The sequence below is a fragment of the Diadema antillarum genome, unplaced genomic scaffold (genome assembly GCF_040938485.1).
Source record: "Diadema antillarum isolate AM-2024a unplaced genomic scaffold, OU_Dant_1.0 seq00000035_RagTag, whole genome shotgun sequence".
NCBI classification, from domain to species: domain Eukaryota; kingdom Metazoa; phylum Echinodermata; class Echinoidea; order Diadematoida; family Diadematidae; genus Diadema; species Diadema antillarum.
This window is the reverse complement of record NW_027271149.1, coordinates 690,928-713,727: the sequence shown is the minus strand read 5'-3', so window position 1 is coordinate 713,727 and position 22,800 is coordinate 690,928. Positions and strand designations below refer to the sequence as shown.

At 40.2% G+C, this 22,800-nt stretch overlaps 1 protein-coding gene across 1 annotated transcript; it reads left to right on the top strand.

Annotated features, from left to right (window-relative positions):
- Positions 1-1,885: 1,885 nt before the first annotated feature.
- On the top strand, positions 1,886-21,112 carry LOC139725329 (cytochrome P450 2U1-like). Its single transcript, XM_071636416.1, has 8 exons — positions 1,886-2,372; positions 6,488-6,681; positions 8,391-8,539; positions 14,844-14,985; positions 16,290-16,489; positions 17,318-17,496; positions 18,673-18,965; positions 20,805-21,112. The coding sequence occupies exons 1-8, from the start codon at positions 2,212-2,214 to the stop codon at positions 20,984-20,986; spliced, it is 1,500 nt and encodes a 499-aa protein (XP_071492517.1). The 5' UTR covers positions 1,886-2,211; the 3' UTR covers positions 20,987-21,112.
- Positions 21,113-22,800: the final 1,688 nt, after the last annotated feature.

Genomic DNA, 22,800 nt, shown 5'->3' with positions numbered 1-22,800 from the left:
GTAAACACAGTAGATTCGTACTGAGTATACGTGGAAAAATTGAATTTTATACGCTTTTCTCCATGTCCACCTTCCTGATCTGTGCATCACTTTCTTTCGTTCATGGCTGGTTCTTGTTACGTAATACTGTAAAAGTGGTAATTTTCATGGCCGATGGGGGCCGCTTTCGATGCGCTTGAGTTACGTCTAACGCGTTGCTACCCCGTTAGAGTTACGAATGTGGCGCTTTTAATGCGCTTGTGAGGCGATTGTGATACGCACTAAAACCACGGCGACCTCGCTACGGAGGTTTTGGACATGTTCAAAACTTCCGTAGCGAGGTCGCCGACCATGGCGATGGTGGCGACCCTCTACGCTTCTGAAGCGCCCAAGATACGACGGAGAAGATTTAAAGCGAACAAGCCACGATCCGCCGCGCTTTGTAGATTTTTGATGATCGTAGCGGAATCGCCGTCTAGTGAGATGGGGGTATTAGTGTCGAACTCATGGGCTGTATGACTTGTGAGCTGTATGACTCTTGGGCTGTATGAGGTCATCCCACTAGACTGATACCCACGAGTCATACAGCCCACGAGTTCGACATTGAAAACAGGTCCATGAGTCATACAGCTCACGAGTCATACAGCCCATGAGTTCGACACTATAGGCAAATAAAGCCCATGAGTTCGACACTAGGTGAAAACAGCCTACGAGTTCGACAGACACAACACGGCGCGTAATGTGTCAGTCTCGTGGGCCTTGTTGGCTTAGTGTCGAACTCATGGGCTGTATGCCTTGTGGGCTGTATGACTCGTGGGTGTCGGTCTCGTGACGTGCACCCGTCCAATTTACATGTACTTGTATGTGCGATTGCAATACAAACATTATTGGCAGCGCAGACGACAATCCATCATTGTTCACAATACAGTGTGTAAATTGGCCAGCACGATCGATGTCGCCCACGACCATGACCACGCAAAAAAAAAGTCATGTAATTTCATTCGGTATATAAAAGAGATATTGACTTTTTTAATCGGCGCATTGTGGATACTTATCATTGCCCCTCGGCTCGGGATCTCAAGTTTAACTCAATGCTATGACCCTTGGAGCCAGGTCCTCAGGTGATAGCATGCTATATAATCAGGGAGGTGAGCTCACCTCCCTGCTATAATGTAGATCCCTCGAGGGCGATAATTACAAAAATGGCACGAGAGCAGTCCATACTTGTATACAGTACTATTTGCTTTACAATTCGTTATACAGTTATAACAAACTGAAGATTTGATAGCTTCATGCGTAGTGATAGTTGGTGCATCGTCGCTTTACCAACACTCAGTGTACAACAACGATGTACAAAATGTATAATCATCCCGGGACAGCGAAAGTTTCTGATATTGAATAGAAGAGCGCGCAAGTCATTTCACACTGGCATTGACTGGTCGATTCTATCTGTAAATGACACCACGTCCAAGACGCTGGAATGTGTGGTTTGATTTTGTTGCACCAAACTTCTTGGTTGCATCAAAGTCTTTTCACGTTCTTTTCACGACATGAAGTTTCACGCTTGCTGAATTGATGCTTCATTGAACCATGGAGGTAGTGGACTGTGATTGTCAAAACGAGGGCTTTGAGAATGTGCGTCAGTGTTTTGTCGCATTCAGGTTGAAAGAAGTTACACGGACCTTCATCGTCAAACGCTAAACGTAACTCGATCTGTGATCCTATTGGTCGGTTGGCTGACTGTCGTCATTGCTTATCGTAAAGACATGCGTTTCTTCACGACGTTTCATTGTATATAGTTGGGTATGTACGTACGAAAACACGTGACTTTTGTTTTGTTTTGCCGCGAATGATGGATCAAAGTTGTTGAAATGAGTTGCAATTGAATCGGTCAGCGTGTCAATCATTTTTGACGTCAAGGGTGCTGTAGACAGAGTATTGATGTGGCGGAAAAGATAATGTGTATGATATGCGGGTATATAGCTGGTATCAATTCGCACCCCGATTTTGCCGAGGGACAACGTCGCCTAAAGACCGAGTACTGATTATTTTGAGGGTTACAACGTGAAGAACTCTACCGTGGAGAGGTACTTCGTGCTCACTTTTTGTTGACGATATCGATTCCTCTTCCAAAGTCGGAAAAAAATTAAAACACACAGAAATTTCCACTTCAGCCAGCAGTACGTGTCTAATGAGTTCCTGTGTGGTCTATTGGAATAGGAAGAACACACCATGGAATTATACTTCTTGTGCGATTTGCGGTATGTATTGATGTCGACGGTGGCCGTACTGTTTACATCGTGCTTGGTGTCTGTTTTGGGTGGAAGGAAGAGGAACTATCCGCCCGGGCCACCCGTCTGGCCACTGTTGGGGAGTCTCCCTTACCTCGCCAGGTGAGACAAAATTGATAAGATTAGCTACTCCCAGCAATAATGCATACACTAAAGCTAGTCTCCTCAGGTGGAAGTTTCTCACTGAAATCCGACTCCGATTCAAGCTCATTAATTTGTGTCGATTGTTACTTCCCTGTCGTATGCGGAAATTTATGAAAACATGCTATAGGTATCAGTTTCATACGTTGTAACGTTTCATGTTATCAATTTCACTTCTCTTCATCCTACAATCGTTACGTACACTGAAGCATGTTGGTAGGACAGTTCGGTGAAAGAATTAACATAATATGACAGTTGGTCTACTTATGGTATGGATAATAATTGTTTCTTTGCCATTTGGGTCTCGTTGATGCATTGCTATGAATGACGTTTACGAAATCTCGAGTCATTGATACGTAATGTACGACATACCATGCACATCGAATCGTGTATTCTCTATACATAGGCCTAGCTTTAAATCGTGGCGGTGCACAATAACAGGAATGAGACAACCAAACTCAATATTCTGCCTGATTGCCCTCCATGAAAGAGCCACAATGGGTTTGAGTAAACAACCTAGCTTGCCTGTGAAGATTCCTTTCCTGAACGAGACCAGTCAATCGTTGATATACTGTGCTTCACTCCCGTTGGTATTCATCCCCAGTTTCACACTTCCTCTATCACGTACGTCATTCCCATCGAGCCATGGCTATGTATACAAACCAAAGACGATAATGTCTTATCGTCTTGGGCAAAGTGCTTTTCTTCTGTTGTAAAAACAAGGAAAAGAAAAAAAAAGTGCACGAATAGGTAGATGAACAAGTAATACAGCTGATGTGATAAAAATAAATGATAACGATAATATTTACCACCATGATGTACATAGAAAGAATATGTAGTGAATACTCTTGTGCTGAAATAGAATGGCAATGTTGAAAATGAAATGATGATGATGATAATGATGACGATGATGATGACGAGGAGGATGAGAATGACGATGATGAGGAGGATGAGGATGAGGATGATGATGATGATAATGACGATGATGAGGATGATGATGATGATGATGAATAATGGATAAGATCATTATTGTTGCCGTTGCAATTGCAATAATCCAAAAATGCCATAATCAGCAAAACCCTGAATGGTAGCAATAACACATCAATGATAAAGATATTTGTCACGACATTGTGTACTCGATCTCTAATGATTCCGTGAAATACAGTATAATCATCATTATAGGCCCTATATTAATAGTACAAAGGTTTATGAGATCAGAGAGGTGTTACAGAGAAGGAGAGACAACTCCTCCTCTCCTTTGAAGTCATGCACGGCACCGCCGAGAAGTTATGCGTTCAACTACAGGTGTTACCCATGTGCTTTGACAAAAGAGAGCATCAATAATCGGGACTAGCGCTCTCACATCTAGAAATACTTGCCCCTACTGCAATTCGCTCTCTCTTTCAATGTGATGGCAACAATGAATTTGTGTACCTTGAATTTGAGCAGCGAATCAAAATGCAGTGTAAAATTGACAATTTTAAGAGCGAATAGTTTAAAAGCACGCTGGAACACGCTTTAGCGGTACTTTATTTGAAAGATCAAAATATCCCAGATTAAAAGATAGAAAACTAACGTGCGGAAATGTGCCCATTATGGAAAAATATTAGGTTTTTAAGAGGGCCTAATTTTCATTTCATTTCGATTTGCGCATTACGAAGAAACTAGAAATACATATTTATAATATTGAATTCTTTCCTAAACTATTCTAAATCAATTCGAGTATTTCATTTAAAATTTTACGGTGAAATAAAGCTTGTAATTCATGGAAAGGTGAAATGCGTTCTTCGTTTCCGAACTTCGTCTTGCAACTATTATAGAGCGGTGCCGAGCATGACTTAAAAACATAGTGGAATGCTAGACATCCCATTGTCATGCCTTGAACCCAAACACGTGTTTGCATGAATTAGGAAGAGTTGCCACTCCATCTCTGTAACACCTCCCTGATGAGATATTGCACGCTTTCTAAACCTGTTCGTTTTTCAATCGTATCATTGGAATCTGAATACTGGTATATTTGATATAGGGTAATATTGATGTCTTTCTTTCCTGGTAACCATTCGTTTGCTGGTTCCAGCCAGGGACCAGCAACCATGTGAAAAGCAGAAACCAAATTTGAAGATGCATTTGTATAGTAACGGGCGAATCACAATAGCTATATTTATCGAACCCTCGGTCACATAGAATTCATCAAAAGGAAAGCACTGCATCAGAAGTAATCTGGCCCTTTGTAAACTTGGAAAGCCTGTTGCCATCTGTATAGATGGGAAACATTCATGGTCTATGTATAGAATGCATTTACGAAACCCAGGTTTATTGTCCGTGACACCGCAAATAACAATGCATGGGTTGTCGGAATGTCGTCACATTTCTTTTTTCTTCATTTTCATTTTTTTTTTTTTTTTGGGGGGGGGGGGGGAGGGAATGGCGCATTCACCTATAGTCAAAGCCAGTAATTTTCTGCGCTACTTCACACATTACTTGAAAATTTGTTAAGTCAGGTATATGCCAGTTCGTTATTAGCTCATATAAATATTGGTTTAAATGACCTTTCTGTTTTTCTCAGTTGGTTATAGGCACTCGATTCGTTTTCAATGCGAGTCACGCACGCAACAAAATGATCGATCTTCCGAAAATTAAAATACTTGGGAAAACCTCCGTGCCATTGTTCTGAAGTGAATACATTAACAAAAGACTTTCTATTGATAATGTGGTATTTAGGCTTGCTGTCAGGTGGGTAAATAATTATTAAATTGGCAATCATGCACCATGCATTGTTGGTACAAAATTTTTTACAATTTTTCTGCTCATGCGCAAAGTGTGACTTTAATACGAATTGACTGATATACATACATAATTATGGTGCACAATAATTTTGCAGTCAAACGCGCGACACCAGATCGGAATCATTACGTAACCATGTAGAAAACTGTCAAAGAGGTGAGGAAGCGAGGTGAGCTATTGCTGTCGTGGAACAATTGACCATCAGGAAATTGTTGTGTGAAGTGGAAGTGTACACTACGCCAGCAGCAATTTGTTCTTACTCTCGGAACTTTCAGGGACAAAATTTAGCATGGTGATATCTGTGTAGCCTAACCAATGCAATCAAAATCCCACAGAATCTACCATACAGTTTATTTTTACAGGCTAATAATGAACACATAGCACAAAGCGTAACGCTTGAAAAGTATGTTTTTCTCGGAGTGACATGGATTGTATAGATAAACGAGTAGGACCAACATTGTCCTCTCACTCGTAAATCCTGCAAGGTCATCCACCAACGTAATAGGATTCTTCAGCAATCTGATGGTATCATGTCCTGTTTGTTAGTCTGCAATGACCCGTACTATAAGAGATCTTCCTCCCACGTCTAACTAAACTAGTGAACTTTTCCCCCATGGTATCACCGGAAATCGTGAGAACGGTTCTTCCGTCACTGACTTCGCCCAGTTTTTGGCATGATCACGATGAGTTTGGAGAGAGAAATCGTTAACTCCTGAAATGCTGAGAAGTGATTACAATATTCTTCGCTGCTTGTCCAACCCTTTGAAAGTTGAAACGGTCACTATAAGCTCCCAATAGATCAAGTCAGGTTCATGTTGTTATTGTTGTATTTAAAAGGCGCCTGTTGTTTTGTTTGAATATGATTATTTTCTTAAACAAAAACATGATTGTATATAGCTTTACTTCAAGCCTTTTTATGTAGATCTTTCCACTTGATTTCATTTACACGAATACTTACTGATACAGGCGTTTTTCATGTGAATGTTACTTCATATTGTGTCAGATCCTGTGATCAGATGATATGGCCTCTATGTAGACCAAAGATCAAATAATAATGTTGACATGATACACGGGCAGACTTCAACTGTCCGTAACTGTGTATACATTTACGTTTATACACAAGTAACTTTAAACACCTCCCGAAACATCATAACTCATTACCTTTCTTCTTCATCATCTACTTCTTTTTTTCTTCTTCTTCTACCTCTACTACGAACTCTTTTAATTCTTCGTTCCTTTCCAAATTTTTCCTTCACTGTAATTTCACTTTATTGGACGTCTCTCATGCACAGATTACGACTGCCGCATTTACAAATGCTGACAAAATTGCCCGAGGATTACGGAGACATTGTCTATCTAAGAATCTTAGGCTTTGACATAGTCGTTTTGAGCGAGTACAGTGTCATCAAAGAGGCTTTTCATCGGGCCGACTTCTCTGCGCGGCCAGTTCCAGTCTACTCTACCGTCGCTGGTCGCCGAAACTTTGGTAAGGCTGACAAAAATATCATTCCATCATTATGACATGTTAAGAAAATACAGGGATCTGTTACTGATCAGCATCATGCCAATGGGTAGTACTATGTCAAAGTCAAACTTCACAAAACCTGAATATCTTATCCTGAACAAGCAAACTTAAGTGAACCATCGAGTTTAATCTCCTTTGATGTTCAAGGAAGAGGTGAAACATCTCCAGCTCCGCTAGATGTCAGGAGCAGTTTTTAGCAGCACATTAATAGCACTGTACATAATGTGTCTTCATGAGCAAACGTCTTGAAATGCACTGTACATGCATAACTGCACCTCGCACCACACTAGTACGCTGATACACCACGAGGTGGCCTGTACTTTATTGAAAGAAGAAGAAGAAGAAGAAGAAGAAGAAGAAGAAGAAGAAGAAGAAGAAGTAGAAGAAGAAGATCGTTGATATCTCGGGTGCTGTTCGTTATTCCGAAGGTTCGTTAATCCGAAACACACAAATTCCCTATACCTTGAGATTCGTTCATCCGAAAATGGAAAAAGGTTCGTCAATCTGAACATTCGTGGGGTTATTCCGAACGTTCGTTAGTCCGAAAATGAAATAAGTTCGTTATTCCGAAGGTTCGTTAAAGGGATAGTACAGTATTGGTTGAGATGAGAATTTGGGGTTTTAAATTTTTGCAAGATACCAGAAAACACTTATGATATAGCACAAAGCATACCATTTTAAGAGCATTTCAAAGTTTATTTGATGAAAATCGGGTTTGGAATAACTGAAACACCCAAAAACAAGGTAAAACAAAGCGATCGTTACAAAGTGTGGGTTCCACACTTTATTAGAATCGCTCTTTTTTGGATATCTAAGCCATTTCAAAACCAATTTTTATCAAATAAACGTTGAATTCCTCATAGAATTGCATGCTCTTTCATATTTCGCATGAGATTTCTTATTGTCTCACTTAAACATATTAGAAACATGAAATTAGGTCTCAACCAGTACTGTACAGTACCTTTAATCCGAAAATGACACAAAGCTCGTTATTCCGAAGGTTCGTTACGGACTCTATTTCACTTCGGATCAACGAACCTTCGGAATAAGGAACCCTAATTCATATTCGGATTGATGAACCTTCGGAATAACATACGTTATCACATTTTCACATTAACAAACCTTAGGAATAACGAATCTTCGGAATAACGAACCTTCGTAATAACGAACCTTCGGAATAACGAACCTTCGGAATAACGAATTGTAACCGATATCTCAAAGATTATACCGATGTGAAGCGACCTTTGTATTAACGTGATTGTTCTAAATCGTCATATGCAGTCATCTCTTGCGGCCTTGTGAAATTGACGTATTTCAATAAACGTCTTATTCTGATTAACTTTATTTTCCGAGGGATAACAGTCTGTGAATCTGTAATGTCTTAGCACAAACCTCCAGGGCCCTGTTTCACAAAGCCGTTCGTAAAGTACGACTGTATGTCAATATTTCATCTTTATACATTGGGGCAGAAATACACTTTCAACTAAAAACGTGTGTTAAGAATGATAGTTGTCATTTGCAAATTTAAACTTAAACTATGTAATGACTAGAAAACCTTCTTGGCTTGCCATATTAAAGTCGTTCGTAAAGTCGTGCATGAGCAGTTTTATGAAACAGGACCGGAGATATATTATGCTGAGATCATTCAATTTCACAATCGTCTGGTACAGGTTTGGTCACCTCCTCGGGTGAAGTTTCTCGCGAGCAGCGGCAGATCGCCCATTCCTTCTTCCGCACCTTTGGGGTTGGCAAGACGAGGTTCGAGGAGGACATCAGAGCAGAAACGTCACATCTGTTGGAAGAATTTCAACGAACAGAGGTAATAACATGGTACATCCACTTCAAATTGCTTCAATTATCAATAATAATGCGCCAAGATGCAAGTATATTCAGACACACGAACATAGGACATATACACTCCTGTCAAATCTAAATACTTTCTTATATACTACATTTTATATGGGGACCAGAAGTTCCCTCTTGAATTTTAAACGAGATATTTCTACAAACTTACTTCCAAAGCATTCTAAACTAGTTGGTTGATTTTGTTCTTACATTCAAATGAATAGCTGAATGCGATATTATGCCCTATGCAGGTCAAATGAAAAATCTGTACAGACAGAAATACGCTATTCACTTCAACCATTAAGTATTTTAGTGCGTTTTGGCTCGAATTCACGGAGCGCAAAGTGTCGCATAGCCTATATTTTGTTACGAAATCAGACATTTTCGTCGACGAAATGTACGAAATAGGCCATGCGACACTTGGCACCCCATACAAGTTACGGTCTTTGCCAATAATGGACACAGATGGTATCAACTTCGTGAATTCGGGTATTTGAGTCTGTTAGGTTACTGTCACACACACACACACACACACAAAACAACGTAGAGTTTTGTTTATGTAAAAATAAAGAGTTTGAAAAAGAAAAAAGCGACAGAAAAGAACGTCAATGGTATATAAGCAACCCTCAACATTGATGACACAGCGGGAAGATTTACCACAAGACTTCAGTAGAGGTTAAGGGAACAAATATTGTTCAAGTTATTACGGAACTGTATCATAATGATTGTGGAGTGAATGCGTTGCCATAGTATAGCATCTAAATGTATGATGGGCTGGGTGCTGCAGTAATATGACAAAGTGAAATATGACGAGTTTTCCTAGAAGGAGTGCAGTCCATACTCTAACTGATAAATTGTGCAAGTAATCATACGGAAATGTATCACAAGAAAAAGAGTGAACGCGTTGCCATAGTAACATCCACATGTTTGGGCTGAGTGCTGTAGTAACTTGTGAAAGTGAAAAAAATGACGAGTTTCCGTGCAAGGAGTGGCAGCATGATACTCTTTTTTAAAGCAAAGTGTGCAAGTTGTTACGGAACTCTATATGAGAAGGAATAAAGAGTGAACGCGTTGTCATAGTAACATCTACATGTTTGAGCTGGCTACAGCAGTATCATGTCGAAGTGAACGTATAATTACGACGAGTAAATTCCGAAAGGAGTGCCACCGCTCTAATTTGCGTCACTCGCGGCGTTGGACAGAAACTTGATGAAATCAACTTACTCTTTCTTGGCCCAGACTTGTTGGCCGCACCTTGGAGCTGTCACAAACTAGTTCCGTAATAGCACCTTCATGATGTTGGGCATGGCTAGAAAAAAGAAAGAAAGAAAGAAACAGATACAGGGAATTGGCGATTGCATGGGTCAAAATTGGAAATGGAGAGATAGGAGGAGGGGAAAGAGGAAGAGGAGGAGGAGGATGGGAAGAAGAAGAAGAAAAAAAAAGAAAGAGAGAGAAAGAGGTATATAGCGAGAGACGTGGGGATATAGAGGAGGAGGAGCAGAAGAAGAAGAAGAAGAAGAGAGCGAGAGACGGGGATGTATAGGAGGATGATGAAAGAAGGAGATATAGAGGATGGAAGAGATAGACAAAATGAAAAAGTGTGGGAGACTGGGAGAGGGGCAGACAGACACATTTATGACATGTATAACGTTAAAAAAAAGAGCATCTGGGCGACAGAAAAAGAAGGAATGAAACTCATTGTTATTGTTATTGCTATCAAGGTACACTGACAGTTGATAATCATCTTTCTTGTCATTGACACTGCAGTTTAAGAGGATGGAGAATTCTCGTCATAATTATGACGATCAGTCAAATTAATATTTCTATGGTAGCGAAGTTTTGTGTCCGTCTGACATGCCTTGAGGGAAGAAACCCCGCAGTCCATCGGCGACCGACATACAGGGAGAGATCCTAACCTTGATACTATCTGTTCACGCGTGGTGTGAAAGTCGTGTATAGCGTCCCTGCTAAGATCGTCAACCTTTGAAACGGAGAAGACTATGACCCGATGAAAATAATGAGCTTTGTGCCTCATTCAGAAAACCAGTTCGTCGCAAAAGACAGCCTCAAATCACTATTGGGAAGCTGGATTATTCATTCTTTTGGCGTTAAGACAGTAACATAAGCTATTGTATAGGGTTATCCACCTCCTTGCAGGTCTGGTTAATTCCAAGCGACAGAGAAATTTGACAAGGTTATGGCGTACGCTATATACCACCAGCCAAAAAATACACAATTACGCAACACCCTGTTCGACAAACAGAGCCAGTTACTAGGGAATCATAAAATTTCCTGACGTTCAAAATTTCAGATGACGTAATAACAGAACAGCATACACGACATGACAAAATGGAAAAAACTGCATCTCAACCACGCGTAGAACAAATTGCGCATAGAAATATCGCACAAACTAATGTTGAGTGACCTGCATTTAGTTTCCTTTCATGAAGTTTATACAACTTTAATACGAATCAACTGTAGGACGTCAACCCTGTGATATCACGGCAATCAAGACCAGGAAACAACGATCGGATTAAACGAACGCGAATTCTTTATCTCATCTCTAAAGAAGCATCCGACATAATCTACTTTGATATAAAGGGCGATCTCCCATTGCAAATCCTTCATTTGAATCCGTTTGCGTTGTGGACATCCCTGTTGTCAAGATGACGTCACCAATGGCTTTTCACATTCACAATAGGAGAAGAAAAGAATTTGGGAAAATCCGGACAGATAACGCACCATCATTGACAGTATTATGTCCCTGATGACCAAGTAATCTTCTTGTTGGCAGCCTTCAAGGCGATGCAAAGGGACTGTATACAGTTCTGGTTGAGGTGGGGATTTAGCTTTTAACGTTTTGCGAGATATTCACAAACCACGCTATGAGATGTCAAAGAGCATGCATTCTAGGGGGTATCAAAAGTTTATTTGATGAAAATCAGTTTTGAAATGGCTGAGATATCCAAAAACAAGGTGAAGCAGAGAGATCATATAAAATGCGCGGCCTGTCGCCTTTTATTATTATCATCATCACTATTTTGGATTTTTCTGCCATTTGAAAACCAATTTTCATCAAATAAACGTTGAATCGTTTTTCAAATTACATGCTCTTTCATATTTCATAAGAAATATCTCTTTATCTCACGAAGGGTGGGATTTCACGGAGCGCGCGAACGATTTGCGAAGGACGCGAATGACAAAATCCAACATTCCGAAAAGTTTTTCTCCGGAAGCGTTCCGACAATGAAGCCGAAAACTATTCTTGCGCAATTTGTGCAAAGTTTCCACGACGTATGTGCGAATGTCGTGTGTATCATTGCTAAAGTACAGCATGTTTCGTACACGAAGAACACGCGACGGAAATGCGAACATCGAAAAATTTTCAATAATCATGGGATCAAATGTACCCAAGGAGAGGTGGAAGCTGTCTTGAGTTGATTTTTATTTCTTTCCTCTATTTCTCCTTTCTTTTTCTCTCAATTTTTCTATCATGTGCTTGCCTACATTTTTTTTTTTCCTAGGACCTATCTCCACTAGTAAAGCATTTGATTTTTTTTTGCAGTTCCTCCAACACATAATCTCTACAGTTCAAATGAAATTTTGCATACCTTAGATTAATATTAAGTGTATTCTGCGATTTTTTTTTTTTGGTATATCAAACATTTCTTTCTCTTTGCTAGTCTTTAATTTCTTTTGTTACTGTAGTTGTTAATAATAATTGTTTGATGTTTAGATGTATGCTACGATTTTTATTTGTAGAAAACGTATAGGTCATACATCCCCCAAACATGCGCTAAACGTTCGCGGGAATGTCTCAAAAGATACGCGAACAGTTTGCGATTACGTCGTAAAATGATCGGAAAAACTTCGCAGATTTCGCGTAACATACGCGAGACATTCTCCAAAGTTTCGGAGTCTGTTTGGGGTTTCACGAACATTTTGCGAACATCGCGCGTGTCTTGCAAAGGTCTTGCGCATATGACGAGGCTTTAAAGACACTTTCGAGAACAATTCACGAGCAAATCACGACCAAGTGTGCGGAAAAGGTTCGCAAAAAATGTCAAACTTTTTTGAAATTCTCGCCGAAGTAAAAACGACATTCGCGAACAATTGACGACGCTTCCGAACCCTCACGTTCGTTAAGCGATCTTTTGCGTCCTTCGCAAATCGTTCGCGTGCTCCGTGAAATCCCACCCTAAGGAATGTTATAAACCTGAATACTCACCTCAACAAGTACTGTACAGTCCCTTTATAGACATAATTACTGCCACTAAACGGTTAGAATCTCGCCCCCCCTCCAAACCATGAAGCCCTTTTTACACTTGTGTTTCCTAACCCCGTACTTTCTCTGACCCAGGACTATCGTTAGCCCCGCACCAATTTTTTCAGCTTTATACACTCGCCAATTAGTCCCGTACTAAGCTCTAGTCCGGGGCTAAGGAGAAAATTGACCTTTCTACACTCGTATTTCTAGTCCGGTACTTTCCAAACCACATGAATATTCATGACTACGCTGTGCACTGTACACGTACACGCACGCAACGGCAGCACTTGATTACCTCGTTTCTGATTGGTCAGTGGGGGTCGGACTTCGTCTCCTGCGCTTAGCCCAGGATTAATTTTTTCGTTCTGTTTACACTCGCTTGCTTGGCACCGCGGTGCTAACCCTGCTATTTTGCAGGGCCAGATAGTACCGGACTATCGGTGGGGCTAGCCCACTTTGGCAAAAACGAGTGTAAACAGAAAGTGGGCTAAGGATAGTCCCGTACCAACGGTGGGGCTAAGCCCAGCCAGCTTACTCATTGTACAAGTGGAATGAAATGAATCGTGCATACTTGCTGTGTCGGATGTAGATGCAGGATGAAGCTATGTATACAACAGTATATGATAGCTGCTTCCCTGTTCTTAGACCGCCTCCTCAAAATGCTAGTGACGCTGATACCAAGAATCAGATGCAGTAACCACAGTTAGATTGTAACTAGCAGATAAACCTGCAGTCAGAATAATAGAGATGATAATCAGATTTTGCACCGCTTTCATTTCTCATGTTATAGCTACTAATGTACACGAGAAATAAACATATTATTACCGCAAGATGGGTTGACAACCATTTTCAAAAATGTCGATGTCCAGCATTATATGCCTATCCTGCGAATAAAACCTTTCCCGTGATTAAACCTCACTTGTTGACGAACAAAGAATGGTAGTGAAGTTGTTATCAAAAGTATCTCAAATTTTCTCTTTATTTTCTTTGTTTTCAAGCAGGTTCAATCATAAATAATATCTTCTCATATTGACAAGAATTGAGTTTACTCGTTTTGTCACCAAACTCGTCATAATATATTGCAAGACAACTGCATCACCAGAAGTTGATATTAGATTTTGATATTCAAACGCAACAAATCATAGTAATCTCTTGCGAATCTTTGCAACGCGACTGCATGGTGTCTGTACTATTGGTAAGGGTTTTGTTTCCCTATAATGTACCGTCAGTCCCGATGTAACTCAGTTGCCATGGATTCGGGCAAAGAACGGAACATTATTGTTATGATTGAATACTTCAGTTGGCTCGGGTCAGACATGGATGACATTTCGTGCAATCACATTAAACATGTGCGCTCTTCAATAAGAGTACATTTCCTTTTAACGTTTTGTGTAGGAGTGCAGTAAATCTTGAGATCTGGGGCATGATTACATGTATTTTTTTTTATCCCATCAATGTCGATGTCGTGATAATACGCAAGAGACCCAGATAACGTGTGTGGAATGGGGATGCGTGTGGGTGAAGGTCCAAGGATATGATTCCTAGTACTGTTAGTATCCTGTATTTCTGCATTCCCTATATTTTTTTTTCGATTGTGTAGCTTACGTGGACATATTGTTTATGACTTGCATATTTATCGGAATAATAATAGAATCAGTTGATAGCCTATAAATGACTGTAGGAGGGTATTTTACAAGTTGAATTGCCCTCATATCTAATAATAATATGTCTGTGTGTGTGTTTGAGTGGGTGAGCGTGACAGAGAGAGAGAGAGAGAGAGATAGAGGAAGAGAGAGAAGCTTTAAAGGGGGTCATGTAAATATAATATAGGCCCTATAACGGACAAAAGTAGCTTGAACTCAAAGGTAATTGCTAAAAACTGATGTCTGGCAAATCCGAGGGAAATGATAGTAGGAAACGCGTGCAGCCTTGTGGGGAAAACACCGTTGTTTTTAGACCTGGAATTACAATGCTATGATTTGTACGTAATATCATTTGTCTATTTCAGGGCAAGACATTCAACCCAAAACAAATAGTAAACAACGCCGTGTCAAATATCATCTGCGCAGTAGTCTTCGGTTCCAGACACGAGTACACAGATCCCGATTTCAATGCACTGCAGGACGCTGTCAACTCAAACCTGAAAATAAGTAAGTACGTTTCACTCAATTTATAGTGTTTTTAAACACACATGCCCATTCTTCTCTTATTTCTACTCTTCCCCACTTCATGTATCAGAGTTGGGACAGCCGTCGTATTTACTGATTCGACAGAGAATGAGAGAAACAGAAGAAAACTACAATATCTTTAATTAGTCTCCAAGGTTAAATAGCATGTATGTGACCAAAATACAAATATATAGGCAGACATCTTTCGTGCCGTGTGTAACGATGTGTTTATGTGTGTGTGCGTGTGTATTATGGGATGGGGTACTTTGTCACAATAGTTACGGTCGTGGCGTCTCTTGCTCTGCAATTTAATGTAGTTTGAAAGATACAAAGAAGATATTTGATGAACTTTGTCAAGTTATACCGTGTTTCATATTATCTTATGTCACCATGTGTATATTATCATATAATCAATACAAGATGTACAACAATTTCCAAACTATCCTGCATGCACATATTTTTTTTTTCAAAAAAAAAATGGAATCTAAAAACTGTAGGACTACCAGGTTACAAAACCAGGAAGCGATATAATCTTTCATACCAACACTATTCATTTGGAGTCATCGGCTTTCAGATCGCAGCTATTCTGTCAAGATTATTTTGCATTTCGCTGGTAACTTCCCACACTCTGTATTTACTGCGTTGATTTATTTTCTTTTTGTTGTTTGTTGTGAAAATGAAAACAAAACTGAAAGAAGTGAATTCTGTTACAAGCATTTCGTGACTAATAAAGATATTGTTGTTTTGTCAAACTGAAAGACTTTAGTACTGTGGAAACTCAGCAATTATTTTGTAGAATTTGCCAAGTGGCAAGAATTGATTCTTTCTTTACATCCCGCAAACAACTTTCCTTCTCGAAAGTAAGATTTAATTCAGACTTTAAAGGGATGGTACAGTATTGGTGGAGATGAGAATTGGGCTTTTAACTTTTTTTGCGAGATACCAAGAAAACACTTACGATATAGTACAGAGCATACCATTTTAAGAGGAATTAAAAGTTTATTTGATGAAAATCGGGTTAGGAATGACTGAAACATCCAAAAACAAAGTATAAATCAAAGCGATCGCAATAAAGTACGAGTCCCACACTTCATTAGAATCGCTCTTTTTTGGATATCTCAGCTATTTCAAAATCAATTTCCATCAAATAAACGTTGAATTCCACATAGAATTACATGCTCTTTCATGTGTCATTAGAGGTTTCTCATAATCTCACCAAAAAATGTTAGAAACCTGAAATTAGGTCTCAACCCAAACTATACAATGAAACGACACGCTTTTGGCAGGTAAATCGGGTGGACTGTTCTTTTTTCTGGAGAAGCTTGCTCGGATCCCTCGGACTCCTGGCTACCACATTCGACAGAATGTGTCCAGCATCATCGCCCAGCTCCGAAAGTTTTTGGCCGATCACCGCAAGGACCACATCCCGAACAACCCACGTGACATGATCGATATGTATATCGATAAAATCGCGGAAAATGAAAAGGTACTGCATACTAGTAAAAAGACAAGTGACAAATTTGTATATGTCCAGGGACACAGCAATTGCTATACAGGTAAAGTTTTTACCTATTCATTGCAATCATGAAACGTTAAGCAACATAAAATGTTGATATAATCGCTTGTCGTTGCTCTGAAAAACGTTGTATCAATAAGCCATAGATGGGAATCAAAGCTAGAAAATGTCTCAAAAAAAGTAACCAGCAGCAACAATCGATCAATCGATCGATCAATTGTGCCTTGCGTGGTAATGAGCCATCCAGAAATAACTAGTGTATCAACCATGACCAGGAAATATCTACAGAGGAAAACAAGTGGAAGGAATTAACCTTGGAGAAGTTCCTCCTCTGAACTATCGGTGTATCAATACACAATGGTTATAGACTCCGAGCAGGGCCGTTATTTCTCGCTCCCTTCCGCCAAAATCAGCCAGCCATTCTTTCCTTCATTTTCTCACACTCTTTCCTTTTAAAATACGCTGGCAGTGCCAATTAAGCACTTTTGCGTGCATGTAATATATATATATGACACGCGAACCGAGGCACCCGGATGATTTTTCCTTTTTTTTTCCTTTCTTTTTTTTTAACCGCGAAGCGCTGGCGTCGCGGAAAGTATACAAACTCCGAAAAATTCAAAGAACGTTGTTTTTTTTTTTGTTGTTAACATTTCCGCTTTGCTTTCCCTCGATTCCATCACCAATTTACCATATCTTTTTTCAGTTCTTCCCCTATCTGTGTACATGTATTAGGTTCCTACATAATATACATGCATGTTATGATAATCATGCGCATTGTTCGACTTTTCCTTTAACAAGAATGGAAGCAGCCTGTCTTACGACGAGACCAACTTGCTCTTCACTTTGGCCGACATCTTCAGTGGCGGCACCGAGACCACGACCACGGTGCTTCGCTGGCTGCTGCTCTTTATGGTCACCAATCCTGAAGTCCAGAAGAAAGTCCAGGACGAAATCGACAGCGTTATTGGGCGCGAAAGGTTAGAAGAAAAAATAAAACACTGGACACCTGTTTAGAATGACGTCACATTTTCGAAATCCTGATCAAAACTGTGTTTCCCTCAGGTTCACAATAGAAAGCGTCACTTTTTTGCAGGTGACTGTGATCAGGGGGATTTAATATGAGTGAGGTTTGTACCGACAGGGTAGCATCGCGTCGCGTTGACTGCCGGAAACACCAGTGGCCCAAAGCCCATCGGTGTCACCTATGGAAAGAGTGGAAGCGTGTCGACTTTCAAAGAATTGTTAAACAGTAATAACAATAATAGTAACAACAGAGAGGAAGAAGAAAAAAGAGAAGATGAAGAATAAAAAGAACATGATGATGAAAATGAAAATGACGGAGGGAAAAAAATGAGAAGAAGAAGAAAAAGAATTATGTTTTTATTCCCATGATTTTTCATCTTCGTTATTTTCTGCAGCCACACTCGTATGCTCCTGATCGGATTCGATGTGTGTATGTGTGTGTGTGTGTGTGTTTGTTTGTGGTGCTGTTTTTCCTGTATTTTTCCTGTTTTTCATGTATTAAAACATGAATATATCAAAGAAATGAAAGTAACATTAACTGTCATGGCAGGATATCCCGGAGAATCTCGAGTACACTGCATGGTCGTTTCCGCCTTCCATTGCCTTCAGAAGTGATACCAGTCAATCATAAACTATCGTAGGTAGTACCCACGGTCTCGCCAGCAGCTGCTGCAGAACTTTTTAATGCAACAGTTAGCTGAATGATAATGATAATATTATGAATAATTAAAATGTTGAGCGCAGAAATATGTTTATAGGCCTATATTCTATTGCTGCGCTGCAAAGAGCTCCTGAATGCTATACTTTGATGCACTGTTCTAATTCATTTAGGTAAGTAACAAATGAATATTCAAAAACATAAAAAGTTCTTCCTCTTCTTCTGATTAAGTCTGCCTCCTTCAATAGGCTGAAGATTCTTGCAGACTGTGCTATTTACATTATGATACAGTTTATTTACAGATATTTACAAGCACACCTCATAACAAATTTGAAGAAAATAACTATAGCCACTGTGATCAACTAGTCGGTTACGGAATGATCCCACAGATGGCGCTGAAACAATTGCCGACGACATCCTGAGTCGTGACGTATTTAACACAATTTTAAACTGTCCACTGTGTCTTCTCCAGGCAAACCACGTTCGCGGACAGGCCTAAACTGCCCTACACTGAGGCAACCATCCTCGAGGCACAGCGGGCCAGCTTTCCCATACCGCTGGGGGTGCCGCACCGATACACAGGCAAGGGGATGTGCAAATTTCATGGTTACAATATCCCAGAGGGCGCCCTAATTCTCGCCAACAACTGGCGAGTATCACGTGACCCTAGGCTGTGGACTGACCCGGAAGAATTCAAACCCGAGCGTTTTCTGGACGTCAACGGGAATTGCGTCAAACCGGATGAGATGATACCGTTTAGCATCGGTACGTGTAAAATCTCCTTTGAAGATTCTGGGATATCTTTTCATTTCATTTCTTCCCTCTGTCAAAAATTAAATCAAGAAGAGATGATATCCTTGGCATTTAGGCCTAACCATGTTAGTGTCTTAACTATTTAATTAGCATTACAATTGATATTTCGTCAAGTTAGGATGATCTTCGTTGTTGAACTATAAAAGACTGATTTGTGATACAATATATTCCTTAATGTATTAACGAGTGCGGGTCCGTAAGGCTATGATCTTAGTACCTGACCAAATATTATCCCCATTTTTCTGATTTGACTAAAAGTGGTTTTTTTCCCTCTCTTTTGAGAAAGACAAGTTCAGCTTCAGAAATCACATTGCACTGTCTCATTCTTTGTAAGTTAAATTAAACTTTCTCTTTCTCTGTGTTATACACTACTATTCTTATTACAGCCAATTTAAAGATAATAAAAAGTTTTGGTACCTCAAAAGTGTCCTTGAATTTCCTTGTCTTAGTTTGTGTTTCAGGTTAAAGTACCTTTCATATAACTAACACTGTGAGACTTACTCGCCCCAAAGTGCTCTCATGTCTTAGTAATCATGCAATTAACTGCGATCAGCAGCCCCATACGCATAGCGACCAGCAGTCCCATACGCATAGCGTAATCGGTATCCAGTGTATGTAGCTCTCCCAAGGTCCTCTCGACCGAGTCACATTCAGTCATCAATTCGAACAGAAAGGGACTATTGGCAGAACCAAACGTTGTTCGAAGCCTGTTTTCAATACTTCAACTTAATTGGTAAGTCTTCAAATCGAAGAAATTTTTGGATTTTAAGTTGACATTTACCCGCGATACTAATTCTGTCATGATCCTGAATGCTACAATGCAAAGCCCCATTACGCTATGCGTATGGGGCTGCTGGTCGCAGTTAGCTATGCGTACAATGGGCCATGGGCTGCACGCTGCTGGTCGCAGTCAGTGGTTTCGTACAATATCGACGCTGTACAGCGTCGGCTCTGGTACGAAACCATTATTGCATGATTGCTAAGACATGAGAGCACTTTGGGGCGAGTAATTCTCACAGACAACGTACTTTAACCTGAAACACAAACCAAGACAAGGAAATTCAGGGAAGCTTTTGAGGTACCAAAACTTTTTATTGTCTTTAAACGTCAGGTCCTTTGTGAAAATGAAAATGAAAGGGTTAAGGACTGTTTTCGATCTTTTGTAGACATGAAAATCATAGATTAATACGAATGTCGGACTTCGCCATTTTTTTTCGACATTCGCTTCCTTCGCAAATTATTCGCGTGCTCCGAGCAGCCCTGTAATCCCCTTAAACACCAGGAAGTATGTCCTGTGAAGTACAATGTACATCAATCTAACCGGGTATAACATACCGTGAATCTAAATCAAACGATCTGCTTATACAGATAATGATCGTATGCTTGACTGCAGTCATTTGAAGTCATGATTCAAAGTGCTCTCATAAATGTGCAGTCAAGAGTTCAGACCGTAATCATGAACTTCGGGGATAAGCTAACTTCGAGGATAAGCTCTATGGGGCACCAAGTGTCGCACGGTCGATTTCGTCAACGAAAATAATGACTGATTTCGTAGCGAAATCGGCCGTGCAACACTTGGCGCCCCATAACAGCGTGTCCTCGAAGTTCGCCTATCCTCGAGATTAAGAATCACCGTCTGAACGTAACTATTGTTGTTTAGTCAATATCATTGTATGATAGAATTGAGTTGAATTTTCGCTTATTGAGTGCGGTGGTCAGAAATGTAGCCTTAATGTATAGCTGGAATGTGGAAGTTATCTTGCTATAATCATTCCAACGTTGTTTTTGAAGGTAAGCGGGTTTGTATCGGCGAATCCCTGGCGAAGATGGAGCTATTCATCGTCTTCACTAGCCTTATGCAGCGCTTCTCCTTCCAAAAGCCTGATGGTGTATCGTCGTACAGCACGGGCGGAGACCTCGGAGCAGTGTTCGAGCCGGAGCCCTACACGCTTTGTGCGATGCCACGGGACTAAACCAGGATGGCCCGCTTTTGATTCGCCATCCTATCACACTCCGGAGCCTTTTCACCGGAAACACAGCCAGCGGAGTCGTCTTAGTGGCCACTCTCGTGGCAGTCATGGCAGTACAGGGGTGGGTCTCGAGGGTGGGGGGTTCTTAGGGGCGGGGGACCGAATTGGGGCGTAATTTTCACTTTTTCTTCCTCTCCTTGAAAACACATGATCAAATTTGTCATCAAACTTGCCGGCATTGACACCATGATCACCATGATACTCGGGTGAAAATCATATAAAGGATACTTCCGGATGATTTATAGACTTTTACGTACATGAACAACTTGGTTATACTTGGTACAGAGTTTCAGCATTTGTAGTGACTGGGATGAAGAATAAGAATGTTTTCAAAATTTATAATAAATCACAATCAAACAAGGATGATGACACGGCACATGATTGGGTGCTGGTGGAAGCGGAACAAAAGATGAAAGCATACATAATAAATTCTACACAGGTGAACTTAATAAGCAAGTGGCACTGTAACGGAAATACATTGCTGCTTTTCTGAAATATGTTAACCTTCTATGTCATCATCCTTGTCATTGTAATTTTATCTTATCTTTTTGGAGTATTGGAGATGTCAATTTATGTACTACATGATGTGAAATTATAAAAATCGCCTGGAACTTCCCTTTAATACAAGTACCCTAGAGCGCCCATATTAGGGAGTAAAGGGGAGGCGCCTTTACATAATCAGGGGGGGGGGCGCCCCCCCCCCCCACATTTTTTTTTTTTTTTTAAACAAAAATCAAGAGTGGGCGCGCGCCCAGTTCTGAGAAGTTCTGAGAAGTTCTCTTTAGTAATTCTCTGGTGTAGCGTGCAAGAGTGCGTGGAAGGTGAACTTGTCATACTAGTAAGGTGAGCGCGAGACCACCCCTGCTGGGTCTCATAGTCAGGAATATGTTACATGGATAGAGTGGCAACTAGTCGCAACTCACGAAAAAAAAAAAAAAAAAACGTGTTTGGGTTCAAAGCGCTATAGTAGGATGTCTAACGTTCCTCTACTAAAAGTCATACTCGACACAGCTCTGGCTGCAAGACGGCGTTTGGAGACACATCACATTTCACATTATTCATTGAATAACGAGCTAAATTTCAGTGTATCTTAATAACATTTTTAACGAAATACTCGATTTGATTTAGAACAGCGTAAAATGAATTCAAAGTTCTAAATAATTTGTCTCTATAGTTTCCTAATAAGCAAATCAAAATGAAATGAAATCTTAGGTCCTCTTAAAAAACCTGTGTTTTTCCCTGATGCGCACATTATTGTTTCAATCTGGAATATATCGATCTTTAATCTTTCAAGTAAAGTACTCAGTGAAAGCCTGTTGCTTTAAACTTTTGCAGTTAAAATTGTCCGTTTTTATACACTGCACTTTGATTCGCAGCTCCAGTTTCTGCATATAATGTTTATTACAATCATGTACAGTCTTGTAATGTTGTAATGTGAACACGTATACGGTGTATCGCCTTCAAATGGTCGTCCATTATGTACGCTAATTCTGCCAGGATTGATTGTGATAGACGTATCTGTGTCAAAACACGCGGAACTGATGGAAAACCAGAGTAGATAAAATGTCCATTTCACCTGGACAGGATCTTTGAATGATGACGACAGGATAATGAGCTAAAAGATACCCACTCCTTCCTGTAAAAGTTGGATATGGGAGCCGAATGTGGTATATCGTGAATAAGGATGTAGACTTTCAATCAGGCGGTCTTCAGTTTGATGTTTTACCCACATCGCCCTTCTTAACCATGTTGACCAA

Excerpts from the sequence above, each read along its gene's own strand:
- LOC139725329 (XM_071636416.1), top strand. The coding sequence starts at position 2,212 with ATGGAATTATACTTCTTGTGCGATTTGCGGTATGTATTGATGTCGACG. Across the intron at positions 16,490-17,317 it reads AAATCGCGGAAAATGAAAAG|AATGGAAGCAGCCTGTCTTA; the intron begins GTACTGCATACT and ends TCCTTTAACAAG. Across the intron at positions 17,497-18,672 it reads AGCGTTATTGGGCGCGAAAG|GCAAACCACGTTCGCGGACA; the intron begins GTTAGAAGAAAA and ends TGTCTTCTCCAG.